Below are 22,471 nucleotides of genomic sequence, written 5' to 3'. Positions count from 1 at the left end.
AAGTTTATAAATTATTTAAATTTTTAAACAAAATTTTTATATTTTGTGTACGTTTATTTTTCAATTTAAATGTAATAAATTTACATATGTAAATTAGAACACTATTTTTTTATATATTCTTTTCATTTAAATTTTTTTTCTCTTATTTAAAATTTGGCGCTGATTTTAAGTTTTTAACTATCTAGCAGCACTAGCATTATCTTTTATCTTTGATATGGCAACACGACTACATTTAACCTGTATTTAGAAGTCACTGCAGAAGTCACAACTTAGTTTGTTTAAAAAATGATGTAAATATATTGAAGCTGAAAAAAAAGTATATCAATTAACTAAATATATAAATATTTCTTCTAGCATATTATTTCCTTTATTAATTATTTTAAAAATATGTACTTTAACTAAACCATTGCAAAGCATTGGTTAACTCGAGCTGTTAAATTTTCCACCACAGATTTTGGTTTTAAATATATTGCAGCTAGTCTTAAAATGTGTTTTCTTTTAAACTATTCATTAGATAAATGCATATGGAAATCTTATTTTTTATTGTTTAGATTTTTAATTATTTAAATATCATTTAAACAAGAAAGGAAGCTAACTTCGGCACACCGAAGTTTGTATACCCTTGCAGATTGGTTTTGATGTTTATATTATAGATTTAAATGCTGAAAATACTCACAAAACAGAGTTTCATTAAATTTTACCTATAGTTATTATGTTTACAGTTTGACAGTTACAGTTTTATATTCCCAGCTTTACATTTTCTCCACATTTACAGATCGTTTATATGACAGCTATATGATATAGTTGTCCGATTTTCATAAAATTTTTACCAAAATTCTGAAATAATAAAAGAAGCTTATATCTAAAAGTAGATAAGAATGTGTTAAAAAACAACGAAGTTATAATTTTTTTTCTATTCATTTTCCGATCGTTCCTATGGCAGCTATAAGATATAGTCGTCCGATTTTCATAAAATTTTTACCAAAATTCTGTAATAATATAAAATGGCTATATCTCAAAAATGATGCAAAAATATTGAAAAACAGCCAAGTTATAATTTTTTTTCTAAAAATTTATCGAACATTTGTATGGCAGCTATATGATATAGTCGTCCGATCCGGCCCGTTCCGACATATATAGCAGTGAGAGCATATAGAAGACTATATGCAAAGTTTCATTCAGATAGCTTTAAAACTGAGGGACTAGTTTGCGTAGAAACAGACAGACGGACAGATGGACAGACGGACAGACGGACAGACGGACAGACGGACATGGCTAGATCGACTCGGCTGCTGATGCTGATCAAGAATATATATACTTTATAGGGTCGGAAACGTCTCCTTCACTGCGTTGCAAACTTCTGACTGAAATTATAATACCCTGCAAGGGTATAATGAATTGTTTAACTAACCAAGACTTGAACCCCGATAAAAATTGTGGCATACTTAACAGCTGGATTAACAGAACGTAACATATCGGGAGAGCTAACAAACTGAGAGAGCGTGTAGAGCAAGCTTTTGGGAGAGCCGCGTCTATATAAGCCACCCGCTTGCCGTTATTTTTTGTAAACTTGCAACTCACCCGCGCCGCTTTTGGTTCCGTTAGGAAAATACCCCGGAAAAGTCCAACGAAAAACAACGGTATCCGATAAATCGCCGGGATAAAATAACACAAAATTAATATTGTTCAGTGGCTGCAGGAAAACCAAAGTTAATACAACATTATAACATATTTATTGCCAACGCTAAAAGCGGTCTTTGTCCCCAAACGACTTTCCACAAGCACAAAGCCGCCGCCGTCGTCTCCGTCGTCGAAATCGCCGCCGTGCAAACAATAATAATGAAAAGCGCCAGACAAAAACCGAAAAGCCAATTAGCTCTTTGGCCATTTGAATGCCGTTTGCTGAATTGAATCGAAACAAATAAATTCGCTAAATGCTGGCACATACGCACCCAGCCAAGTTAATTAAATAAAACATGTTTGTTGAGCCAAGCCGAGGAGAAGCTGTGCAATAAAGTCCAAAGCTGAAACCAAAATAAATTCAAAGCAAAAAATCCTTAGTACACACAGTAGTGTGCGTTCGTGAGTGTGTGTGTCTACGTGCGTGTGTGCCTGCCTGCGTGTGTGTGTGCGCATGCGCCAATTGGAGTTTTAAGGCATTAATTGCTTTTTTTGTGCTGCAATAAGATCGAAAGGTGGGTGATAAACAGTTTTTTTTCTTATAGCATTTCTATAGATTTGTTTAATTTATGTCTATATATTTTGTGCATTTTTTGTGGGGTCTCTATTGTGATTATTTCAGTTTTTTTTCTGTCTTTTTTTGTCAACGAATTCAAAAGGCGCCCACTCGTAATGTACCCCCCCCCCAAAACCCTCTCCTTGGCCACCACCCGCACATTTACTACGCGCGCTCTTGGCACAAAAAGCTCTCTGGCTCTGCGACGGCGTAAGCTTTTTCTTTCATTCAAGTCGCCGCTGCCGCTGTAGTCGTCGCTTTGCCGTTATGCTGCGTGAAAGTTAATTCCGTTTACTATCGGCATTCATCAACATCATCATCACCATTACTCCCACAACCACCCCCGAGCTCGCCGCCCCCCGCCTTAACCCTATGGCGACGCCACCTTTTGCCGGCTTTTTGTGCCGAGCATTTAAGCAGTAATTGACATGCATTCGCCGATATGTGTTGACAGATAACCATACTCGTTCGCTTGGGCTGGCCTTTTGCCCTTTTCCTTTCGCTTTTCCCAAAACAGAGCAGCAGGGGGGGAGGAGTGGGAGGAGGTGATGGAATACATTTGAGAACGGGGGCGGATTATTATTACAGGCGGGGGATTAGGGGAGTGTCGGCGGCAGCAGCAGCCGCCGCGAAGCCCAATTTTCATCATCTTGAGTGTGGCTTAAAAGATTACCAGCGGCGGAGGAGTACTATAGATATAGCAATGCGTTCAGCGGGGGTGGCAACCAAAACCGAAACCGAAACAAGTTTTTGGATTTTGCATTTTATTTGCATACCTTCATTGAAGCTAAAAATTAAATTAAATTACGTTTTACTTGCTTGTCTTTACTGGCTTACTGACAGTTTTTAACCACTATGTGAGAAACCTTAAAAGTCGCATTACCTCATTATGTAATAAGACACTCGCAAGCACGTTTCCGATAAGAACTTGACATTCCCACGCATTTCCACAGACGTGTAATAAAGATAGTCAACAAATTAAAAATTTATACACGACAAAAAGCAATTAAATTGGGTTTTTTAAAATTAAATATATAATAAAAAAATTTCTGTATTTTCTTTAATTTGATATTTGCTAAGCAAGATATCTAGAAAAATATTATTTATTTATTTATTTAATAAAAGTTGAGTTATATTGTTTTTTTTTGTTTCTGTATTGTATCAACTTTTACATAAACAACATGACAACATGATTATATATTTAAAGTAAAAGTCACAATCTTTATTATTATATCTTTCTTACTTGCTTTTACAATAGTTTTTAGGGTATCTTTCCAATACTTTATTTTCAAAATATGTTAACTTACTCATTTCAATATCGTGAAGAATCTAAACTTAAAATACGTAAGGCTTTAAATGGGGATTATACATATTTTTAAGCAAACCCATATCTGTTTTTCTTTTTCTCACGATTATGTGTGTTTTTGAAGGTTATCCCCAAGAAAATGCAACCTGCTTTTGCGCTCCTTCCGAGATCACTTTCGTATTCAACGTATAAATTACGTTTCTGGAAAAGCGTAATCCGCTTTTTGGCTTAGCATTTTGCTGCCAGCTCGCCCAGAGAAAGAAACCAAATTGCGCTAACTTAATCAGAGCGACGTGCAATTACTTGCATTAGAGCATTTCCACCTCGTCCTCCGCTGCATTTGCTCCACTCCACACCTCATCGCCAGCTTGCCCAGGTTTCCCCCAGTTGCTTTCTTGGCCCGGCTCTGGTTCCATTTGTGCCCGTTACCTTTTGTCATCCAACGCGCCTTTCAACAGCTCACCGAAGCGACCGAGAGGCACAGACGACGACGTCGAGGAAATATCGCACTTAAATTGCACTTAACGAAGCTGCATCATCACATTTTGCATTTCATTTTACACTGGGGGAAAAACCTTGGGAAAGTATTAAGGAATGTTAGCCTACATGAAATAAGAGGTCCTTGACAAAACTTTTGAAATTTAAAGAAATGCTTTGAAAAGCCTTGCCTTAGGAAAATGTACACCAAATACTAAGAAACTCTTTCATGAGAGAGAACAAATTCCCAGAAAATCTTCTTAACCCTAGACGGTCATGCTTCGTCGATTCGACGACGCAAAATCACAAAAGATCGAAAAATGAAAAAAAGGCTGTTTTTTATTTTTAGTTTTTAAGTATATTCTTAATATGAGAATGAATTATTATTTCTAATTTTGAACAGTTAAAATGATGAATTAAACGCTGTAAAAATTTTTGTTACAATATTTGTTTGTTTTTTATCATTTATACTTATTTTAAAATTGGCGTCGTCGATTCGACGAAGCATAACCTTAACGTAGGAAAAATAAGCATGACCGTCTAGGGTTAATTATAGAACACACATACATTTTCGACTGTGCACTGAAAGATGACTGGGGGGATCACTGTCTGTGTCTGTTGGACGGACGGATTCACTCCATTGCCATTTCTTTGCGTACGTGAGGAGACTCCTGGTATCCCGGCTCGGGGAACAATGGCCGAGCCACTTGCATTCAACAGACAAATGAGTGAAAATTATGCCAAGACACTGGCAATTAATAAGTGGGGAAAAAGCAACGTAAGCCGCCCCCCTCATCCGTTTTCCCGATGCCGCCCATTTGACTTTTGTCTCTGGCCACCTGCTGTTATCCGCCTTCAGTGATTACAGACACTCCGCACACCTTTACATACACATACAGTCACATCACCCACTCAGAAGGGAAGTCCCACCCCTTTGCCAGGGGGAATCCCCTTCAATCCGAACGTCTCATTTACATGCTTGCATTTGGGGGCGTCGAGTGTTTGCCAGCGGCAATACATAATAATCCCAGCTCGGTGTGCACTGCTCGAAATCTCTGCGTTCTATCGCCTCTTATTAGCATGCCTTGGGGCTCGGGAAAAAAGTATTAAAATATATAATTGGGTTGCGCAGGTATCTTGATTAGATTTTAATGGGATTTTCACGGAGATACTAGCTGAGATTGATTTTATAATTGGGTTCTTGTTAGCTCGATCGTTGGCTTTGAAATAGATTAGCATCTTTAATTTTATGGAGTTCAATATATCTTCAAATATTTTGTATTGGCTCTGTTGAACAAAGTATTACCAATCAAAGAGTGTTTATTTACTTGCCAAGCTCTCCAAAAATCTCTGAGATACATCAAAAACCTAAGAGACTGATTAAGATAAGGCTTTTAGTGCATAATTTTAATGACTTCATTAACCACTTTTATCTGTACTTACTACTAATACACTTGCCAATCTACCTAATTGAGTTAATTTTCTGGCTAACCCTTTTTCCAAGTGCAAAACCAATCGCCTGGCCAGGACCAACCACACTTGGCAATTGTTTTGGCCAGTTCGCCAATGGATGTCAAGTAATATACATAAGCAGGCACGCAAGAGGTTTTGGGATTGAAATTGGCCAAACACCAGAACTGTGACCATAACACACACTCCACACCACACACATACACACTCAGACTGTGCCCACTCGGTCGAGTGCCAATACACACGCCACTCGTACAGGTAACCCGTGCAGGTAAAGCCCCTCCGAACCTCCGTACCCACACACGGCAATCAATATAAACGCATTTTCATAATTAATCAATGCTGAATAATTTGTCAGACAGAGTCAGGTTATAATGGGAAACTCACAGGAGGGGTAGGGTGTGTTTTTCCGGCTGAGCAGGGGTTGTGTGGTGTTTGGGTGGTGCTAATAAGCAAATCTCAGAGGTTTGTTTTGGCTTTTATCGGTCGCAGCGGCGGCTTTGTGGTAAATACACAAAATATTCGCTTCTATCTATCCAGATTCCAAATTCCAATCCCGATACCAATCCCACACACATGAATTGGCATGGCAGTGCGGCAGAGAGCCAAGCCAACTGTGAAAACCGCTTTTACACTCGTGACAGAAATAAGCGATAGTGATTTTGTATAAATAGAAGCGGGTCTCTGGTGTAAAAATAATACATATGCAAACTTTAAACTTGTAAACTTTAGATAAAAATAGAAATTGGTTTGCATAATAAAGTTTCCTTAAAAGGTCCTTTCATGGAAATGCCACACACTCTATTATTATGGCATTTACTAAAGTAGTAGCAGCTTCAGAGGGAAAGTCGGGTAAACTCAATCAAAATGAAATGCTACCCACTTATTTACTGGTAGGATGGCTAGTGTAAGCGGGCCACTAATAATCTCATTAGTTTATTTGACTTTCAGTCAAGTTCTCGCATTACAAAAATTGCCAGCAACAACAATAATTCCCGAAATGATGGCTTTAGCGTCTCCCCAGACCAATTCGGCCGCATTGTGTTGCCCCCATGGAATCCGGAATCTGGCCAGGACTCGCTCCCTTTTTTGTACCCACAACCCACAATTCGAGTGGCTGCTGTGTGTGCGGGCGGCATGGCATGCTCTGCGTATTATGTGTATTTAAAGATCATTAGTGCGCAATTTATATGTAGATATTCCGGGATATACGAACAAGTGTATATCGATTACCACCAGTTGAGCAGGCGGGCTGAAAGAGAGAGAGGAAGGGAGAGACCTTAATGCCAGCCGGCCCAACGTGTGGCGCATTGTTAGGAATGATTAAGAGGCTTCGATGGCATCAGCGGCCAGGAGGTTGCCAAGGTTGAGCAGCTCGAGTGGGTTCCGGAGGTGGTTCAAAGGTGGGAGGTGGCCATTGTGGGCCCAGAGCTCAAGGCAGTGGTGGTGTCAAGGCCAAGCGTCAGGACATGTGGCTCCCCCTTGGGGTTCTTCCTTACCTTAATCGAAGCTAAGCCGGATGTGGGGCCAAATGAGAAAAAGAAGACTAAAATGGCGGAAAAATTGGAATTTTGCTTACCACGATGAATTGGCTTAAATCAAGCCTGAGAAGCATTAATACAGGCAGTGCCTTATGGGTTGAACTTTTCTTTTAAGAGGTCCTAGCGGAATTTCTTTTTATAAAATATGGTTATGAGGTTTTTGGTGAATTTTTTGTGATTTAAACTGAAGTACATTTTATAATAAAAACTTATAAGTAAACAACTCTTCCTCAAATTTCATTTTTTTTTAACGAGACTACGGAGAGTGTCGACTTATTTTTACCATTTTGGTTTATATATTTTGTTAAAACTATTTTAACTCTAATGTTAACCAAACTTTTAAGATATATATTATATAACATTATTGCCTGACACAATATTTCAACATATGTAAATTTATTCCAAACATTGACAATTTCCCTGGGCTTTTTATAAAGCATTTTCTCATCGATTTCCCCACGATTTTCCCAAGCGTCCCCAAGTATGCAATGAAAAATGATTCGATTGGCAGTGCCACAATTTAAACGAAAAACTCAACCTGTCCTCCTGGCCTCTCCCTTTGCCGCTAACCATCCATCGGCCATATATCGTTGTCAATTTCGCCCGATAACAATCAAGATTCCATTAAACGTATAAGAGACTTGCGGCCCCATCAACTGTCGCAGCGTTTTTGCATACATTTCCATTTCCATAAAATAAAAATGCATGATCCCGAACCTGAGCTGGTCCAGATAAAGCGAATTAAATGCAGGTACTGGGCGGAAGGAGGTTTACGGATTAAATTAATGTGGGGAAACAATGTGCGAGTGGCGCGCCAGTTGTTGCCACTCTCTCTAATGAAGCAACATTTGCGCCGCACCCACACAGATGCTCTCCGGCTCCTCACACAGATACTCGCGCACGCACACAGCCATCTGCATAGCGAGGCAAATAGCGAAAATTCCATGGAAGCTCTTGTGCGGCAGCGTTTCTTTTTGCCGGAGCCCAGCCATAAATATTTTTCGAAATAAATTCTCGTTTACAAATTATGATTTTATGACTTTTTGATGGCCCGCCACAAAACCCACACTTACGCAGGTCCCACACACATCCAGGCACATGCACACACACACACACTCCGACATACGCAGGGTAATATATTTCCGAGGAAGCGAGAGGCAGCGACTCGAAGGAAAAACGCTTTACGTATTTATAGCAATTTCGCATTGGGTTGCCGCCGCTTCAGCTCCAGCTTTATATATCGATACAAAGGACCTTCCTCCATTTTTTTTTTATTCTGCCCATCACACAGTTTGCATTAAAAAATTGGCACAAAAAACAAAGAGAGAAAAATGCAGACAAAAAAGGGCGAAAAACCTTAAAGCGGCGCCAAAAAAAGTTATTACACAAAAGCGCGAAAAAATTTTGTTCGAGTTGAATGCAACTTCCATGTGTACGTACATTCGAGGGTAGAATAATAGCACTTTACATAGTATTGGATTTAATTTATCATTAGTAGAAGTAGAATCTAGTACACTTTCAGAGATATTTATTTTAGATAGCTTAAAAAATGTTCTAAGACTTTTGATTCATTTAAAACCCTATTTCAAAAATGTTAAAACTTTATTTAAGGTTTAATAATAAATATATAAATCCAAAAAATAATAATTTTGGCTTAGATTAAACAATTAAACGTTACAAGGATTATCTTAAATTTTTAACAGGAATTTATCAGAATAATATACTCCTTTCTTGAAATTATAAAAGCCGACTGGTAATTTTATTTATATTTATTTTATATTTTATATTTATTAATCGTAAAAGCATAACCAGATATGTTAAAATAATATTTAAGTACGCAAACTATGCTAAAATTTTCCATAAATATATAGATGTATTTCTCATTCAATCGCTTTGATTTCAATAGTTCTTCTATGAAATTTAGGATTGAAATTTAAGTTAGCTGACTATAAAAATCACACAAAATTAAATTCAAATAGAACACAAACAATTGCCAGTTTGCAGTGCTATTGTTTTAACCGGAAGTGTGCTCTGTGTTGCAGCAGCAGCTGCTGCCACTTCCCAGCATTTTGTGTGCCATTTTTTTGTGCGATTTTCGCGCTGCCTACTTTTGGGGCGCATAATTTATGACCGCCCGGCATTAAATTAGCCAAAGCGCAGCATGAAAAACGGCAGAAACGGCTGAAATGCTGGCGACAAGCGACGTCCGGCGCTTATTAGAAGATGACGGAGGGGTGCAGGCAGGATGCGGACTCTGCAATTGCCGGGGTGTTTCAAAAGGGCGGGACGGGGGCGTGACACACATCCGTACAAATAGTTGAAATCTCTTTGGGCCAAGACAGCGGGCAGCTACTAATATTTTACACATATTTCATGGGAGTTTTTCTGTTGATTCAGTGGTTTCGTTTTTTGTGCAATATTTTCGCAGTGCTACCACTCGCAATTTATCAAATATTTATTTGCTATTTACCTATGTACATAAAGCTTGTACGAGGTATGCAAATAAGTTGAGCACAATGAAATACAATTGAAAATTTCGTAGCAATTTCGTATGATTTAGCCTTGTTTCTGCAACTGCAATTTCAATGAACAATGTGAAAAACTTTCTTTAATTTATGTATTTTCATATAGGATCCATGGGAATTATTTAGAGAATTTTATGGAATATTTTTAATATATTCTATTGTTATTGTTTTAATTTTAAGTTAAGGAAAGCTTTATATAATTTAATTTAAATAATGGCTTTGTTTGGCAATAGATTTTATTTATTTAATAATGTTTCTCTTACATTTGCTTGGTGAAATTATTTTCAGAAATATTATGTTGAAGAAATTGAAAGGTAATAAATATTTTTAATATATTTTTTAGATAGATCACCCACATACTCGTTGCTATTAAATTATCACTCACATTTACTATTTTTCCTTATTGAAAATCCATTACTTATTCCCATTTCCTTAATGCATTCCTTAAACTTTCCGGGACTCTGAGGACAGCCCTCGTTATTTATCCTTGAATATATGTACGTGGGTGTGGGTGTGTGTGGTGGCTGGTGTTTTGTTTGGTTGTGTTTACTTACAATTATGAGCGTGTTGATGACAACATTGCCAGCGCCTTCGTCCTCGCCTTCGCCTTCATCCTTCGTCCTTCGACTCAAGCAGTCACACACTTGGAAAAGTTTTATATACATTTTTGCCAAGTCTTCGGATGGGGCCTTGAGCTGCTGCGGCATTGCAATAATAATTACAAATGTTGCACAATAAATTGCAAAGTCAACAGACTTGCTGACGGCAGAAGCAGCAACAGTGGCAACAGTGGCAACAGTGGCAACAGCGGCACAAGGATCTGAAGGAGCAGGAGCTGCGGCAAAATTACTTCCTGCTGAATCGTAGCGGAAATGTACATACAAATGGCACTCACACAGACGCCAGCGCAATCACAATCCCAGAAACAGGATGTGTCTGACTGGAGCAGTCCTTTTCCGGTTGAGAGCGTGAGCACGAAATCGAATTCGATGCTCCTCCTGCTCGCTCCCTACTCTCCCTGAAACTGCCTAAGCTTCCCGATCTGTGGTCGTGTCACGCCGCCATCGCCGGCAGGACTCTGGCTCCTGGGAGAGTGGCAACTTGTCAAATAGAAAATCATAGAAAAAAGTCCCACGGCGGCGACAAGATGCGTAATTGCAGAGCTCCGGGCGGGGAACTGTTGCACTGTAGCCTGCCAAGGATGTGCCAGGATGTGTGCTTTGTGTGTGAGTGTGGAAGGATGTGGCCGGATATGGAAGGATGTGTGGCCCAAATGCCACGGCTTTTTGCATTCCCACTCCCATTGCCACATGGTGGCGGTGACTCCGGCTGCGGCTCTGACTCTCCCCCTGTCTTGTCGGAGAATGCAATAAATCCTGGACTGGCAAAACAATGACAAATGTCCTGGCTTCCGCTTTGCATATGTCTGTATGTATGTGACAGTGTTTGTCCTCCGCATGCCGGACGTTTAATTTGATATCCGCTTATTGCCAACAACAACTCGTGTCATCCGCATGTCTCAGTTAAATAGAGATTCGATTGAGACTCCAAGGCAAAATGTTTAAATTTCGATGTCATCTAAATGATTGTGGAAAAGTACAAAGAAGTTGATCAACTAAATTGAATTATTCATTTAAATAAGCTATAAATAACTATCTGTGCGCGTTGCATATCTTTTTCCAATTAGTTTTACACAACGCCACATCCGTTAAACTGTCAAGTTCTTAATTATAGCCGGCATACTAATAAATTTATAACCAATAAATTATGCTAAGCTCGGATACCATATTTTCAAACAAGAATTACATGATGTTAAAGAGGAGATTACATTTAGTTTGTTTTAAATATATATAAATATTTTTTATAATTTTAAATGGAGACCACAAAACACTAATTTGTCTGCTTATCTTATAAATACATTTTCTTCATTGAAAAACCTTTAAGTATTAATAAAACCCATATATCTTTTATTCATTTAGTACCCTCTGGCGGTTGACATGTAGAACCATATATCTTGGCATCCTGCAATCGAAGTGACAGAGAGAGAGAGAGAGAGGCATCATGGTGGAATCCTCGAGCCTGGGGCGGACTCCGCCAGCGGCCCAGCAGCCCATTCCTCAGCAGCACTCGCCCTCGCCCTCGGGGATGCGGTGTGGCAATTTGGAAACACGGGTACGCGGTGCCTGGTATCGCGTCCTGGTCACGCTAGAGACGGACTTTCTGGCCGTCAGTCTGGATGAGTCCTGCGAGGCGGCACAGCAAACCAACGATGGACAATCTACCACGCTAAATGGAACCTTAGGGTGAGTCCTAAAACAAAATATTTAATTTAAAATTTTGTAATGTATAATTTTCGGACTAATTTATCCTGCAGGAGCAATCACAGCGGCGGAGGTGGCGGTGGAGCCGGCGGAGGCGGAGCTGGTGGATCTGGCCAGAACGGCACTCTGCCCAGCTCCGCCTCCCTACAGGGCATGCAGGACACCGAGCTAGATGGCTCCGGGAGCAACGACAACAACGGGGACAACCGTGATCCCTGCCTGAACAACAACAACAATGCCGGCGACGGAGGCGGCATGGATATGTGCGACGTACCTGACCATGTGGCCAACCAGAAGCGGCACGTTCGCATCATCAAGTCGGACAACAATGGCCTGGGCATCTCCATCAAGGGCGGTCGCGAGAACCGTATGCCCATCCTCATCTCGAAAATCTTCCGTGGCATGGCCGCCGACCAGGCCAAGGGTCTCTACGTAGGCGACGCCATACTCACGGTCAACGGGGAGGAGCTCCGTGACGCCACCCACGACGAGGCGGTCCGAGCTCTAAAGCGATCCGGTCGCGTTGTGGATCTGGAAGGTAAGTTCGATGATTCATTCGTTACTGGCCAAAGTGCCACCGGGATGTCAAATTGCTATTTGCGTAAAACATTTTGCACACACAAAGTGGGCTAGGTGGAGTGCTTGGAAAAAGTGGACGAGGGCTTAAAAAACGCGAGTCAAACTAACAAGTAAACTATGAGCCACATGGCCAATAGTTGGGCACAGTGGAATTTATGAGCTAAAACGGGATATAAAAATATATATTTAAATTTATTGACTTTTTTTTAGGGAATTCACTCCTGAGATAATCTAGAGAATATCTTAATCTTCTCCTTATTTAAATCAAATAAATACCTTTAATCCAACTTCTCCAAATAAATCACAAACAAAACTCAACATTTTAAATAGAAAAGTTTTAATTGTAATCCCCAACTATGAATGACGCAATATCCATCTCGGAATACAGATTCCCCTTAGTAGCTAGCAACCATAAAATACAAAAATGCTATCTGCCACTTGTTTTTTTGTGATAAATTGTGTCTTTGATTCTATGCTCCGTTCCCCGCCCGCACCTACAGCAGCACAGATAATCTTTTACAAACTTGTTCAACCGTGATTAATTGACTGACAGAGGGGATTCTTTTTTGTCCCCTTGTTGTGGCATCCGTCCCATGGTAGAGCATTGGAGCATTGGAGCTGCGGAGTGCAGTGGCGTCGCGGAGTATTGGAGTAGCGAGCTGGAAAGGCGGAACAGAGGGTTTTAGTGCAAATACATACGTGGGATTACTCAGCAAAACATGCGAGTTACTGCCACTGATGTTGCCACTGTTGCAGCTGGGTTCCCATGTAAATCCCCACCAGCATCCACTGGCCAAAGCGCCGCTTCCCCCCACCGCCCCTCATGTTGACTGTTAGCTGTTGACTGCCGTTAGTTGCGCTGGTTTGTTGGCTGGTTGGTTGGTTTGTTGGCTGGCGGGTTGGCTGGCTGTTTGGTTGGCTCGTTCGTTGCCTGGCTTGTTTGCCCCGGCTTGGCAATGAGTAATGAGAAAAGTTTTCTTTCCATTTGATCAAATGGCCCAAAAATACATAGTCGCCTGTTGCGGGTGGCACTGCCACTCCTGTCGAGTGGCAAAAAGCGAAAATGTTTCAGGTTGGGTAAGGTTGGGATGATGGGATGTCAGGATGCTGGGGATGCTGGGGATGCTGGGGACGCTGCGAATGCCGGAATCGGATGCTACGCACTGCATCCTCAACTGCCTGTCTGAGTGGCTGACAAGCAGAAGCGGAAAGACATAAATAAGGCAAGGGTTATAGGTGATGAAAGCGGTACAAGAGGTACAAATAGAAAAGAAAAATAATTATCTGCGTTTGCCAGACACATAATCTTAAGGATTCCCCTTGGAGAATGTCAATACAAGTTTTGATGGATGATGCTTGAATAATTAATTGATTCTCGGCTTAAGCAGAGTTATCTAGTATCTGCTTTGATAAAGGTTAAGGAAAATCCGTTCCCTTCTTTCTTTTATTAAATATTTCCCAAAAACATCTTCCAATTGACTTAATTCCAACTTTTGGACGTTTCACTGATTACCCAATATCTGCATGGACACGCTGCATAAGCAAATATTCCCCATTCAAGCATTTAAAAACGCCTTTGCATTTTCCACAGACCTGATCTAATAACAACCCACACAAGTACGTAATCACACCAGGACGCATCATCATCGTAACCATAATCAGGGACACACACGGCGAACAGAGAGACAGAGGACAATGCCTAATCAAAGTGCTCGGCCAAAGTTCGAGCATCGTTTCCGGTTCATCTCCATTCAGAGTTCAGTTCGGTTCGGTTCAGTTCCATTGCTGTTTTGCTTTGCTCTGCACTGCCTCGCACAAAACACAATAAACAATAGTAAGCATCAATTAGGCGATGTATGGGTGTATCTCTGCGTTGTCCTTGCACACACACAGACACATACAGCGAGAGCAGGACACACATGTGGGCCTGGTGTCTCTGTGTGTGTGTGCATCCTGTGGGCGTGACCCAATCACAAGCCAAACCATTTGGCATAAACAATGCAATGAACCGTGCACGACAATTTTGCTGAAACAACTTCCTTGGCGAGATGAAGGATATTGGGGCAAGGGGGAAATGGGGCATAAGGATGCGGGTGGGGTTTCCCCTCTCTGACACAGCCAATTTCATTTCCTTGACACACACATTTCCTGGGCACCAGCTGCTGCTGCTGCTCCTCCAGGTAAACAATCAGTTCAATTATTGCCTTTATGTTAGGTAATATCTGAAGAGTCCAGCAGTGATCTCTCTGTTGGAGTTCATGAATTGGCTAAACGGTTTTCGTATTGTCAACTCAAGGAGGAAAATTATAGATGCTTCATTTCATTGGGATAATTTGTATATATCTTTAATCAATTGCAATTTTCCATATTGATGGAAGCTGTTATTGTTATCTTTGTGAATCCCTAAATATTATTCAACTCTAGAGATTCATAAAATACCCAGAAAATGAACCACTTCAAGAATATATAAAAGAAACCGGTCCCAAAATGACAATGATTGACAATAAAAACTTCAAGTAAAAAGCAGCATTATTTTCATGTCAAGTAGATATGTATATTTTGTTTCCCTTTATCCTGAATTTTCCAATTTTCCACTGTTTTTAGACAGTTGAATGAATTCCCTAGATCCTTCTCAGGCGCTCGCTCCTCATTCGTCGACGTGGCTGCTCCACGGCCAAGACGAGGCGACCAAACTGCGCTCCCCGGGCTCCCAAAGGCAAAAGGATTAGGCGACCACTGGCCAGTTCGTTGGTCAGAGCCTCCTCCGCCGCTGCCTCCTCGACCAGCTCCACCTGCGACTCCTCCAGATCCAGCTCGTTCTCGGGCTCACCCAGCTCCGGCACTCCATAGGTAGCAGCAGGTGGTCCGTAGGTTCCCGCCGGGGTAACGGCCTTGACCTCCGCCTCCGGAATCAACTCCTGCTCGGCCTGCAGGGCAGGGACATCAGCAACAGGCTGCTGGCCGTCAGCAGCAACAGCACCATCGGCGGCAAAGTCCTCGACAGCCTCGAGCGTGGGTGGCTGAAAGTCACGGGCCGGCTCCTGGGCCACCACCACCACGGTGTCGGGCTCTAGGGGATCCTGCTCTCCGGGGGCGCCGTAAGTGTTGGCGGGCGTGCGGATGGCCACCTCCAAATCCGCTTCAGTCTCCGCTTCTGCTGCCACTTCCGTTTCCGGCTGCAGCTGCTCCGTGGTGCTCAGGGGTTCGGTGTTCTCCAGGGTCTCCACATCGCTGGGAATGGTCGAGGTCGGGGTGGTGGCCAGGGGTTCGGCCTCCAGTTTGGGCTGCACCTCACCGGGCAGATTGAAGGGAACCCTGGGACGGAAGCCGGCAGCCGGATACGGGGTGGATGAGTACTCCACCTGGCGCTGGCTCTTGGCCCGGCTTCGCTGCGGCATCGCCGAAATGGCGGAGATGGCCAGCAGGCCGAGGGCCAGGATCAGGATGGGTTGGTTCCGCTTCATCATATTGAGTACCGGACGACGACGAGTGCTAACGGTTTGTGCCCGGCTGCTGTGGGTGCTCCGCTATTTATGCGGCGACTGCGATTCCCGCCGATTCTCCGCCGATCAGAATTCAGTAACGGTCGCAAGGTTGTGTATTTTGATAACTCACCCCGATCCCAGATGCACGGTGTACAGTGCGAATCCGAATGTATGACAATTTTTTGCGCATTTAAAAACGTATCGTGGCCCATCAACGCAGCCATCAAGCTCAATGTTAATGTCGCTTTAATATCAACAACCTGCCAGGCCGACTGTCCCTGCCTGCCCTCCCCCCAAAACTTCACTTCCATCTCGGGCTTTAGCCCTCCAAGACTCACGTCATCGTTGTCAACGTGCCTCGCATGCCACGCAGCTCGGAGCTGTGCGGAGCTGTGGAGCGGCGGAGTCTCTGACTCGCATTTAATTTCGGCTCGGCACATGTCCATGTCCATGTGGGAGCTGCGGCTGACGGAGCTTGATCCATTTCGCTGCCTTTTCTGGGCCAAGAAATTTATTATTGGAAGCCAATTATGGTGGCTAAACTATTTTCGGGGAATTTCTTTATGAGAGCTACGAATATCGTGTACACTAACTTGCATTTGTAGAATATTAAATTAGGAAATTGAGGAATGCCAGAGATGCCTATATATTTTAATTAAAATAAGAATGAAATAATGTTTCCTTGAGTTTACTTTTCTTTAGAACTTTAGTAGTTGCTAAAAGTTACATAAAAATGTTCAACTAAATTTATAAATTCAATTTAAAATTTAAATTTCCAACCCTTTTACTACTTATCAAATACATCCTGCCATTAATCAACCACAACTGCCCATATTTTCTACAGGGCTCCTTCCTCATTAGGAAAATTACGCATATTTATAGGAGCCGCATTCCTCTCTGGCGATTGCGAGTATTAACAGCCAAGCCAATCAATTAGTCGAGTTACTCCGCTGCGTAAGTGAGCCATCATCATCATCGTTGCTCGCTTTGTTGAGCGAGCATTTGGATTTTCGGCTTTCGGCTTACGGTTTGCGGTCGTTTTCATAATTTCAACCGGTGTGTTCATTAAATTAAAGTGGCCCAGATCTATAAGCACGCAAAGTGGCGCAAATGTAATCACAATTTCAAAAGCCTTTGGCCATGAATGGGCGACGACATGCTTAACAGCCCAGGACTCGCACCTCTCCCTGCCCGTAACCCCTTTTTGCCCAGTGAGTTCTCGGGGCCAGCTCTTGATTCGAACTTCAATTTACAAGTTGGCCAAGTTGTTTGCCAAGCTCCGCTGGCCGCTGCTGCCTCTGCTGTGCGCACAACTTTGGCCCAAAGTATTTGCGCCCAGGCAGCCGTCTCATTGTAATTTAAATAAGCCAGGAGGCAGGGGGAAAATCGGAATGGGATTCCCGGCAACTGGATTCCAACTCCGACTGCCAAATGTCAGCGACAGATTCCGCAGATGGCGACGGAGGCGACGACAGTTGGGCTTTGCTCGCCGCCTCCCAGAAGTCCATTAGCAATGGTTTTTACAGCTTGGCACACATTTGTGGACCCTGAGCACTTGGAGAAAATGCGAGAGCCTATACTATATTTTAGTTCATAATTTAACCCTTAGGAAAATAAAAATCTTGTTCAAGACAATACATTTTTGTATTTTTTTTTTCAATTAAAGAGTTATATTATGTATTCCGCTATATTCTCTTGGTAACACTTTATTATTTCAAGTGTTTAGAACCACCAGGCTAGTGGGTCCACACCAGTGGCCCCTACTTAGCCAACCTGCCCACCACTTCCTCACCAGGAGCGCGTGAGATTTTACTCGCAAAAGTTTTGCGCAAAGTTTGTTTTAACGCACGATTTGCCGAATTCCGAATGCCGCCTGCTGTTGATATCATATTCCAACCAACCGGCCACGCCCACTATACTCCGGCTTGCCCCTTTTATTTATGCTTTTCGGGAGGGGTGGCTTGGGAGTGCGAGTAACATTGCCGGATTTGCAGGATTTCCTTTTGTCGGCAAAGGTGTAAAAAGTTGTTTTTTTCTCTTTGGCCTGACTGTGAATTAAGTGGGGTAATGTGGGCAGAGCCAGGGCCAAATGAATGCGTTTTGAGTAATAATATTATCGTAAAGATCGCTTAGTAGGAGGGAGTCCAGAGTTAAATAAAATTAAATTACATTTTGTAACATGGTTTAAGAGCTTAGGAGCAAGCTTTTATTTAACTAGAGGGAGATTTTAAAGCTTAAAGAAAGTTAAGTTTGCATATTAATAATTTTGTATTGCAAATTACATTTAAATTTGATTTTTTAGAAATTATTGAAGAGATTTATTCAAAGAAGCTGCTCATAAATTGAATATGTTATGTAATTATCTTCAGCTACATGAAAAATTTGTAATCTCAAGTGTCTTTTGCCTTCTTAACTATCAAATTTTAACCCTAAATAATGAACCACAATTAAGCAAAGGTTAGGTAAATACTTCAGTGAAATATTCACAAATTTCAGTGAAAATTTCGCTTACAAAATGTTTAAAAGCTTCTGTTAAATTGCCTTATGCACAATTTTTTAGCTGTATTTATTTAGCTCACATGTTGTAAGCACTAGGCAAATCCTTGAGTTTAATCTTCAGTGGAATGTTTGTAATACCATATTTATTTGAAAAATGCCAGAGCGAAAAATATTCATACTTAAGCAGCTAACAATTGTGGCCTGTGGTGCTTTTTAGCTAACTTTTCCATAACTTGTTTATTTTTCCAGGATTGTTTTTTAGCACACAAACACGAACACTCACACACACATATACAAACACCGTGAACTGGGCAACTTTATTTACACTTAAATGCAAAAATTTGCACAACTTATTACAGTTGTTATTGTTGTTTTTGCTGTTGCATCTAAACTTTTGCCGCTGCTGCCAGTTGCGTTTTCTCGTTTGTCGTTTTGGGTTTTGTTTACTCGACAGTCCACTCCGAAATCTACCACCGCCCACTTTATGGCTATACCGGCCGGATTTTTGATACTCTTTGCTGAAGGTATATAACTTTATTTTTGGGGACGTAACAAGTGATAGAATTTTGATAAAAAAAACTCACTTTTAAAAACATCTCTGAAAATACGTACGTATACGTAATGTTCGCCAAGTTTAAATACTATTGCGGGAAACAATGTAAGCACAGCAAAGCTCCTATATAAATTTTATAATAAACTTGTGGCTCTTATTACTATTTTGTCTACTTTAAATGCCAGGGTATCCTTATCCTCGCAACTGATTATTCCTTCACAAGCTTCATCAGACTTTGCGCCTGCCGCTATGCAACAATTTTTTTATTTTCCCTGCCTGTTTGTCGTCGTCGGTTGCATATTTGTGAATGCAAATGTTAGCTCAGCTCCAGGAGAATGGCGGCTTAGGCTTTGGGGAAGAGTTGGAGAGCCGTGGCGGCTTCCTACTAACCCTTTAGTGTACGTAAATGCCAAGCAATTAGCAAGTGGGGCGGGCGATATACTATATAACCCATACGCCGTGTGGTCGTCCGCTCTAATTAGTTGAGCTAAACACACGAATTGAGTTGGACAAACCGCCGCCAACCGTCGGCGGCCGATGGCATTAAGTGTGAAAATTGAATTTCCAAATCACTCGAATGGCAAACGACGTCGCAACAACAACAACAACAACAATGATAAGAGAAACAACAACGACAACAGCAAACGGAAATTGTGCAAATGTTGTGGGCGGAATTCCGAGCAGGGCCAATGGGTTGGGCCTCGGCTTGGGTCTGGGTTCCGGCTTCTGGCTTCTGGGGTTCGCCACTCAAATGTACGTCTCTAAGTGGGGAGACATCGAGAGTTCCCCCTGCCCCAGGCACCTGGCATCGCCATCAGCATTTGCATAGAAGTTGCACAGTGGTGAGCCAGCTCAGCCATGCTAATGTCATTATAAATGAATCACATTGCGAATTCAGTGAGATGTTTACAAATTGATGCATAAAAAAAAGAAAAACAGCCAGCAAAAGATTAGATTAGCTTAGAAAATATATTATTGGCGTAACGAGTAATGAGTAATAATAAATGATTTCCTGATGTGTTTTATTTTAATAATAGTATGGCTATCAAAACATAGAATTATTAATTGTCTTTAAACTTTGACTCCTTAAAGAGAATTAAATTTAACCCTCATTCTCTTTAATTATTCCACTGTGCCCAAGAGTTTGTCGCTAGTCGGGTTCTTTGGGTGTGCAAATCGAATAAAAATGGAGCGGAAACTCTAATGAATTTATGCCGCAGCCTTTGCCAAGACTTCCACAACAAGAACTCCAGACAGCCACATCGGCCAAGCCGATGGAGTCTCTCTTCTCCCGCTCCCTAGTCCGAGACTGATTGAATGCTGTGTGTGCTAGTGTTTTGCTGATGATACCAACACACACACATTTCGGCCTGCATCCATATTCATGCGATGCTATACCGTTTGATTTGCATCGATGTTTATGCTCGAATCCCTCTTGGGTTTTTTCTTTTCTCTTGTTTTTTCTGCAGTTAAATTCCTGCGAGAAGTGACGCCCTACTTTCGGAAGGCGAGCATCATCTCCGAGGTGGGCTGGGAGCTCCAGCGGGCCTTTCTCTGTCCGCTGGGTCCGGGCGTTCCCACCTCGCCGCCTGCCCCCAAGACAACACCTCGGGCGGATACGCGATATATACCGCTGCAGCTAACGCATTTGGCCAGAAATCTCAAGTACATTGACCCGGGTAAGTTTTCACCCCTTAGATAAGATGCTCTGAATATAATATCTGAAAAATAATGTATATATATATTCTTCTGTTTTCCCCACAGAGAACCGCTGCTTCGAGCTGCACTCGCCGGACGGCGTGCACTCGTGCATCCTGCGGGCGTCGGACTCGGCGGAGGCCCTCGTCTGGTTCAATGCGCTCCACTCGGCCATGGGCAGCAGCACGCAGCGGGCTCTGGCCGAGGCCAATCGGGCTCTGACCAATCTCATTGGCGAACTGAAGCACATCGGCTGGCTGAGCAAGCGGATGAGCGGTGGCGGTGGCGGCGGAGGAGGGGGCAGCTCAGGGAGCGCCGGAGGCGGAGCAGCTAGTGGGGGTAGCGGAACCTCAAACAGCGGCGTGGCCGGCGAGCTGGTAAGTGTAAGTTGACCCCAAATCCCAAGCAGCAATAGAAAAGCCATTAGGCAAAATAATTGAGGGATATATTGAAGCATTATAAAAGCTTGATTTTAGACTTTATATATTTAATTTTATTTTTTGTTCCTTCAACAGCCCAGCGGTCGTTCCAGTTCGGAAAGCTCCGATGAGAGCGACAAGTGGCTGCCCATCTTTGTGGCGGTGACGGAGCGAGAGTTTCGGATATACGAGAGTGCACCCTGGTCGGTGGAGGCCTGGAGTCGTCCGCTGGAGATCTATGCCCTGGCCACGACACGTCTCGCCGGAGCCGGCAACAATTCCTCCCTAAATGTGAGTGCGAAAACTACACCCGAAAAATATATAGTACGACTTGTTGTATCCTTTGGCAGGGCCAGCAGACCACGGTGTTCTGCGTTCGCTGTGGCACCGCCCGCGGCGTGCTCGTCTATTGGCTGCGCTCGGAGACGCACCGCGACATGGCCGCCTGGGCCCGAGCCCTCGTTCAAGGCTCCCACCAGGCGGTCAACTACCAGAGGGAGTTCTCCTTCCGCTGCCTGTTCCAGGGCCGGCAGTGTCAATTGGTTGTGCACATAAATCGTGGCTTCTTCCTCTACGATTGCGGAGGATTCGCCCCAACAACGCCAACGGCGGCGGTGGCCACCACCAAGACGCAACTCTGGCAGTTTGCCTTTGACAAGCTGAAGGGCTCCGCGGACGATGGCAACAGAATGTTGTATCTGGACTTTGGCGAGGATGGAGAGATTGTGAGTCCCTTGAACTCAATATATACTTGAATATATAATAATAAGAAATAATCATTTTCAATTCAGGAACTGGACATGGAGTGCTGTCCCAAGCCGGTGGTCTTTGTGGTGCACAATTGTCTGTCGGCCAAGGTTCATAACATTGCCTAGAACGAGGTTCAGTTCGAGGGAACTATCCCATAATTGTATATGTTTTGCCAGTAGTGGATCTATCTTATTATTATCTCTATTTTTTAACAAACAAAAAGTATTAGTTGTCATTAAACTCTGTTTGTTTTTAGCTACTAAGCTTTGTACAAGTTCTACAATACATTTCGATATGTGCAATAATTACTTAATCTTGTCAATTAGCTAAGATTGAATCCGGAAAGTCTTATGCCAAGATGCAGATATTTTTATAATATTATTTAATGTTTCTCGGCTAAGCCCAAAAGCAGGCAACCGAATGTTTCGAATCGTTTCATTTTACCTTCTACGAATATATGGCGAAAATAGACAGATTTTTAGAGATACTTATTAGTCCTATCGAGATACGACTTAGTTAATTTAGCAAAGAGGGTTAGATAGTGGTAGATGAGTGAGCATTTCGTGCTTCCCGATGGCTATGGAAACGGATTAGTTTGGTAGGTTTAGCTGG

General features: G+C 42.4%; 2 protein-coding genes across 3 annotated transcripts; one reads left to right on the top strand and one right to left on the bottom strand.

Moving 5' to 3' along the window:
• The first annotated feature begins 1,582 nt into the window (after positions 1-1,582).
• Syn1 (Syntrophin-like 1) lies at positions 1,583-22,167 on the top strand. 2 transcript variants are annotated; one of them, XM_017160963.3, is made up of 8 exons: positions 1,583-2,195; positions 11,535-11,858; positions 11,930-12,414; positions 20,462-20,671; positions 20,757-21,067; positions 21,206-21,400; positions 21,460-21,834; positions 21,901-22,167. In XM_017160963.3, the coding sequence occupies exons 2-8, from the start codon at positions 11,617-11,619 to the stop codon at positions 21,982-21,984; spliced, it is 1,902 nt and encodes a 633-aa protein (XP_017016452.1). In that variant the 5' UTR covers positions 1,583-2,195; positions 11,535-11,616; the 3' UTR covers positions 21,985-22,167. The 2 variants fall into 2 exon arrangements, with proteins under 2 accessions (XP_017016452.1, XP_017016450.1); XM_017160961.3 differs by having other exon boundaries at positions 20,757-21,073.
• LOC108086277 (magnetosome-associated protein MamJ) lies at positions 15,060-15,941 on the bottom strand. The gene has a single exon (XM_017183165.2). It carries the CDS (start codon positions 15,920-15,922, stop codon positions 15,077-15,079), a length of 846 nt encoding a protein of 281 aa, XP_017038654.1. The 5' UTR covers positions 15,923-15,941; the 3' UTR covers positions 15,060-15,076.
• Positions 22,168-22,471: the final 304 nt, after the last annotated feature.

This window comes from Drosophila kikkawai, chromosome 3L (genome assembly GCF_030179895.1).
Source record: "Drosophila kikkawai strain 14028-0561.14 chromosome 3L, DkikHiC1v2, whole genome shotgun sequence".
Classification (NCBI taxonomy): Eukaryota; Metazoa; Arthropoda; class Insecta; order Diptera; family Drosophilidae; genus Drosophila; species Drosophila kikkawai.
Note: the sequence above shows the minus strand (reverse complement) of the source record. Positions and strands in the feature narration are given on the sequence as shown.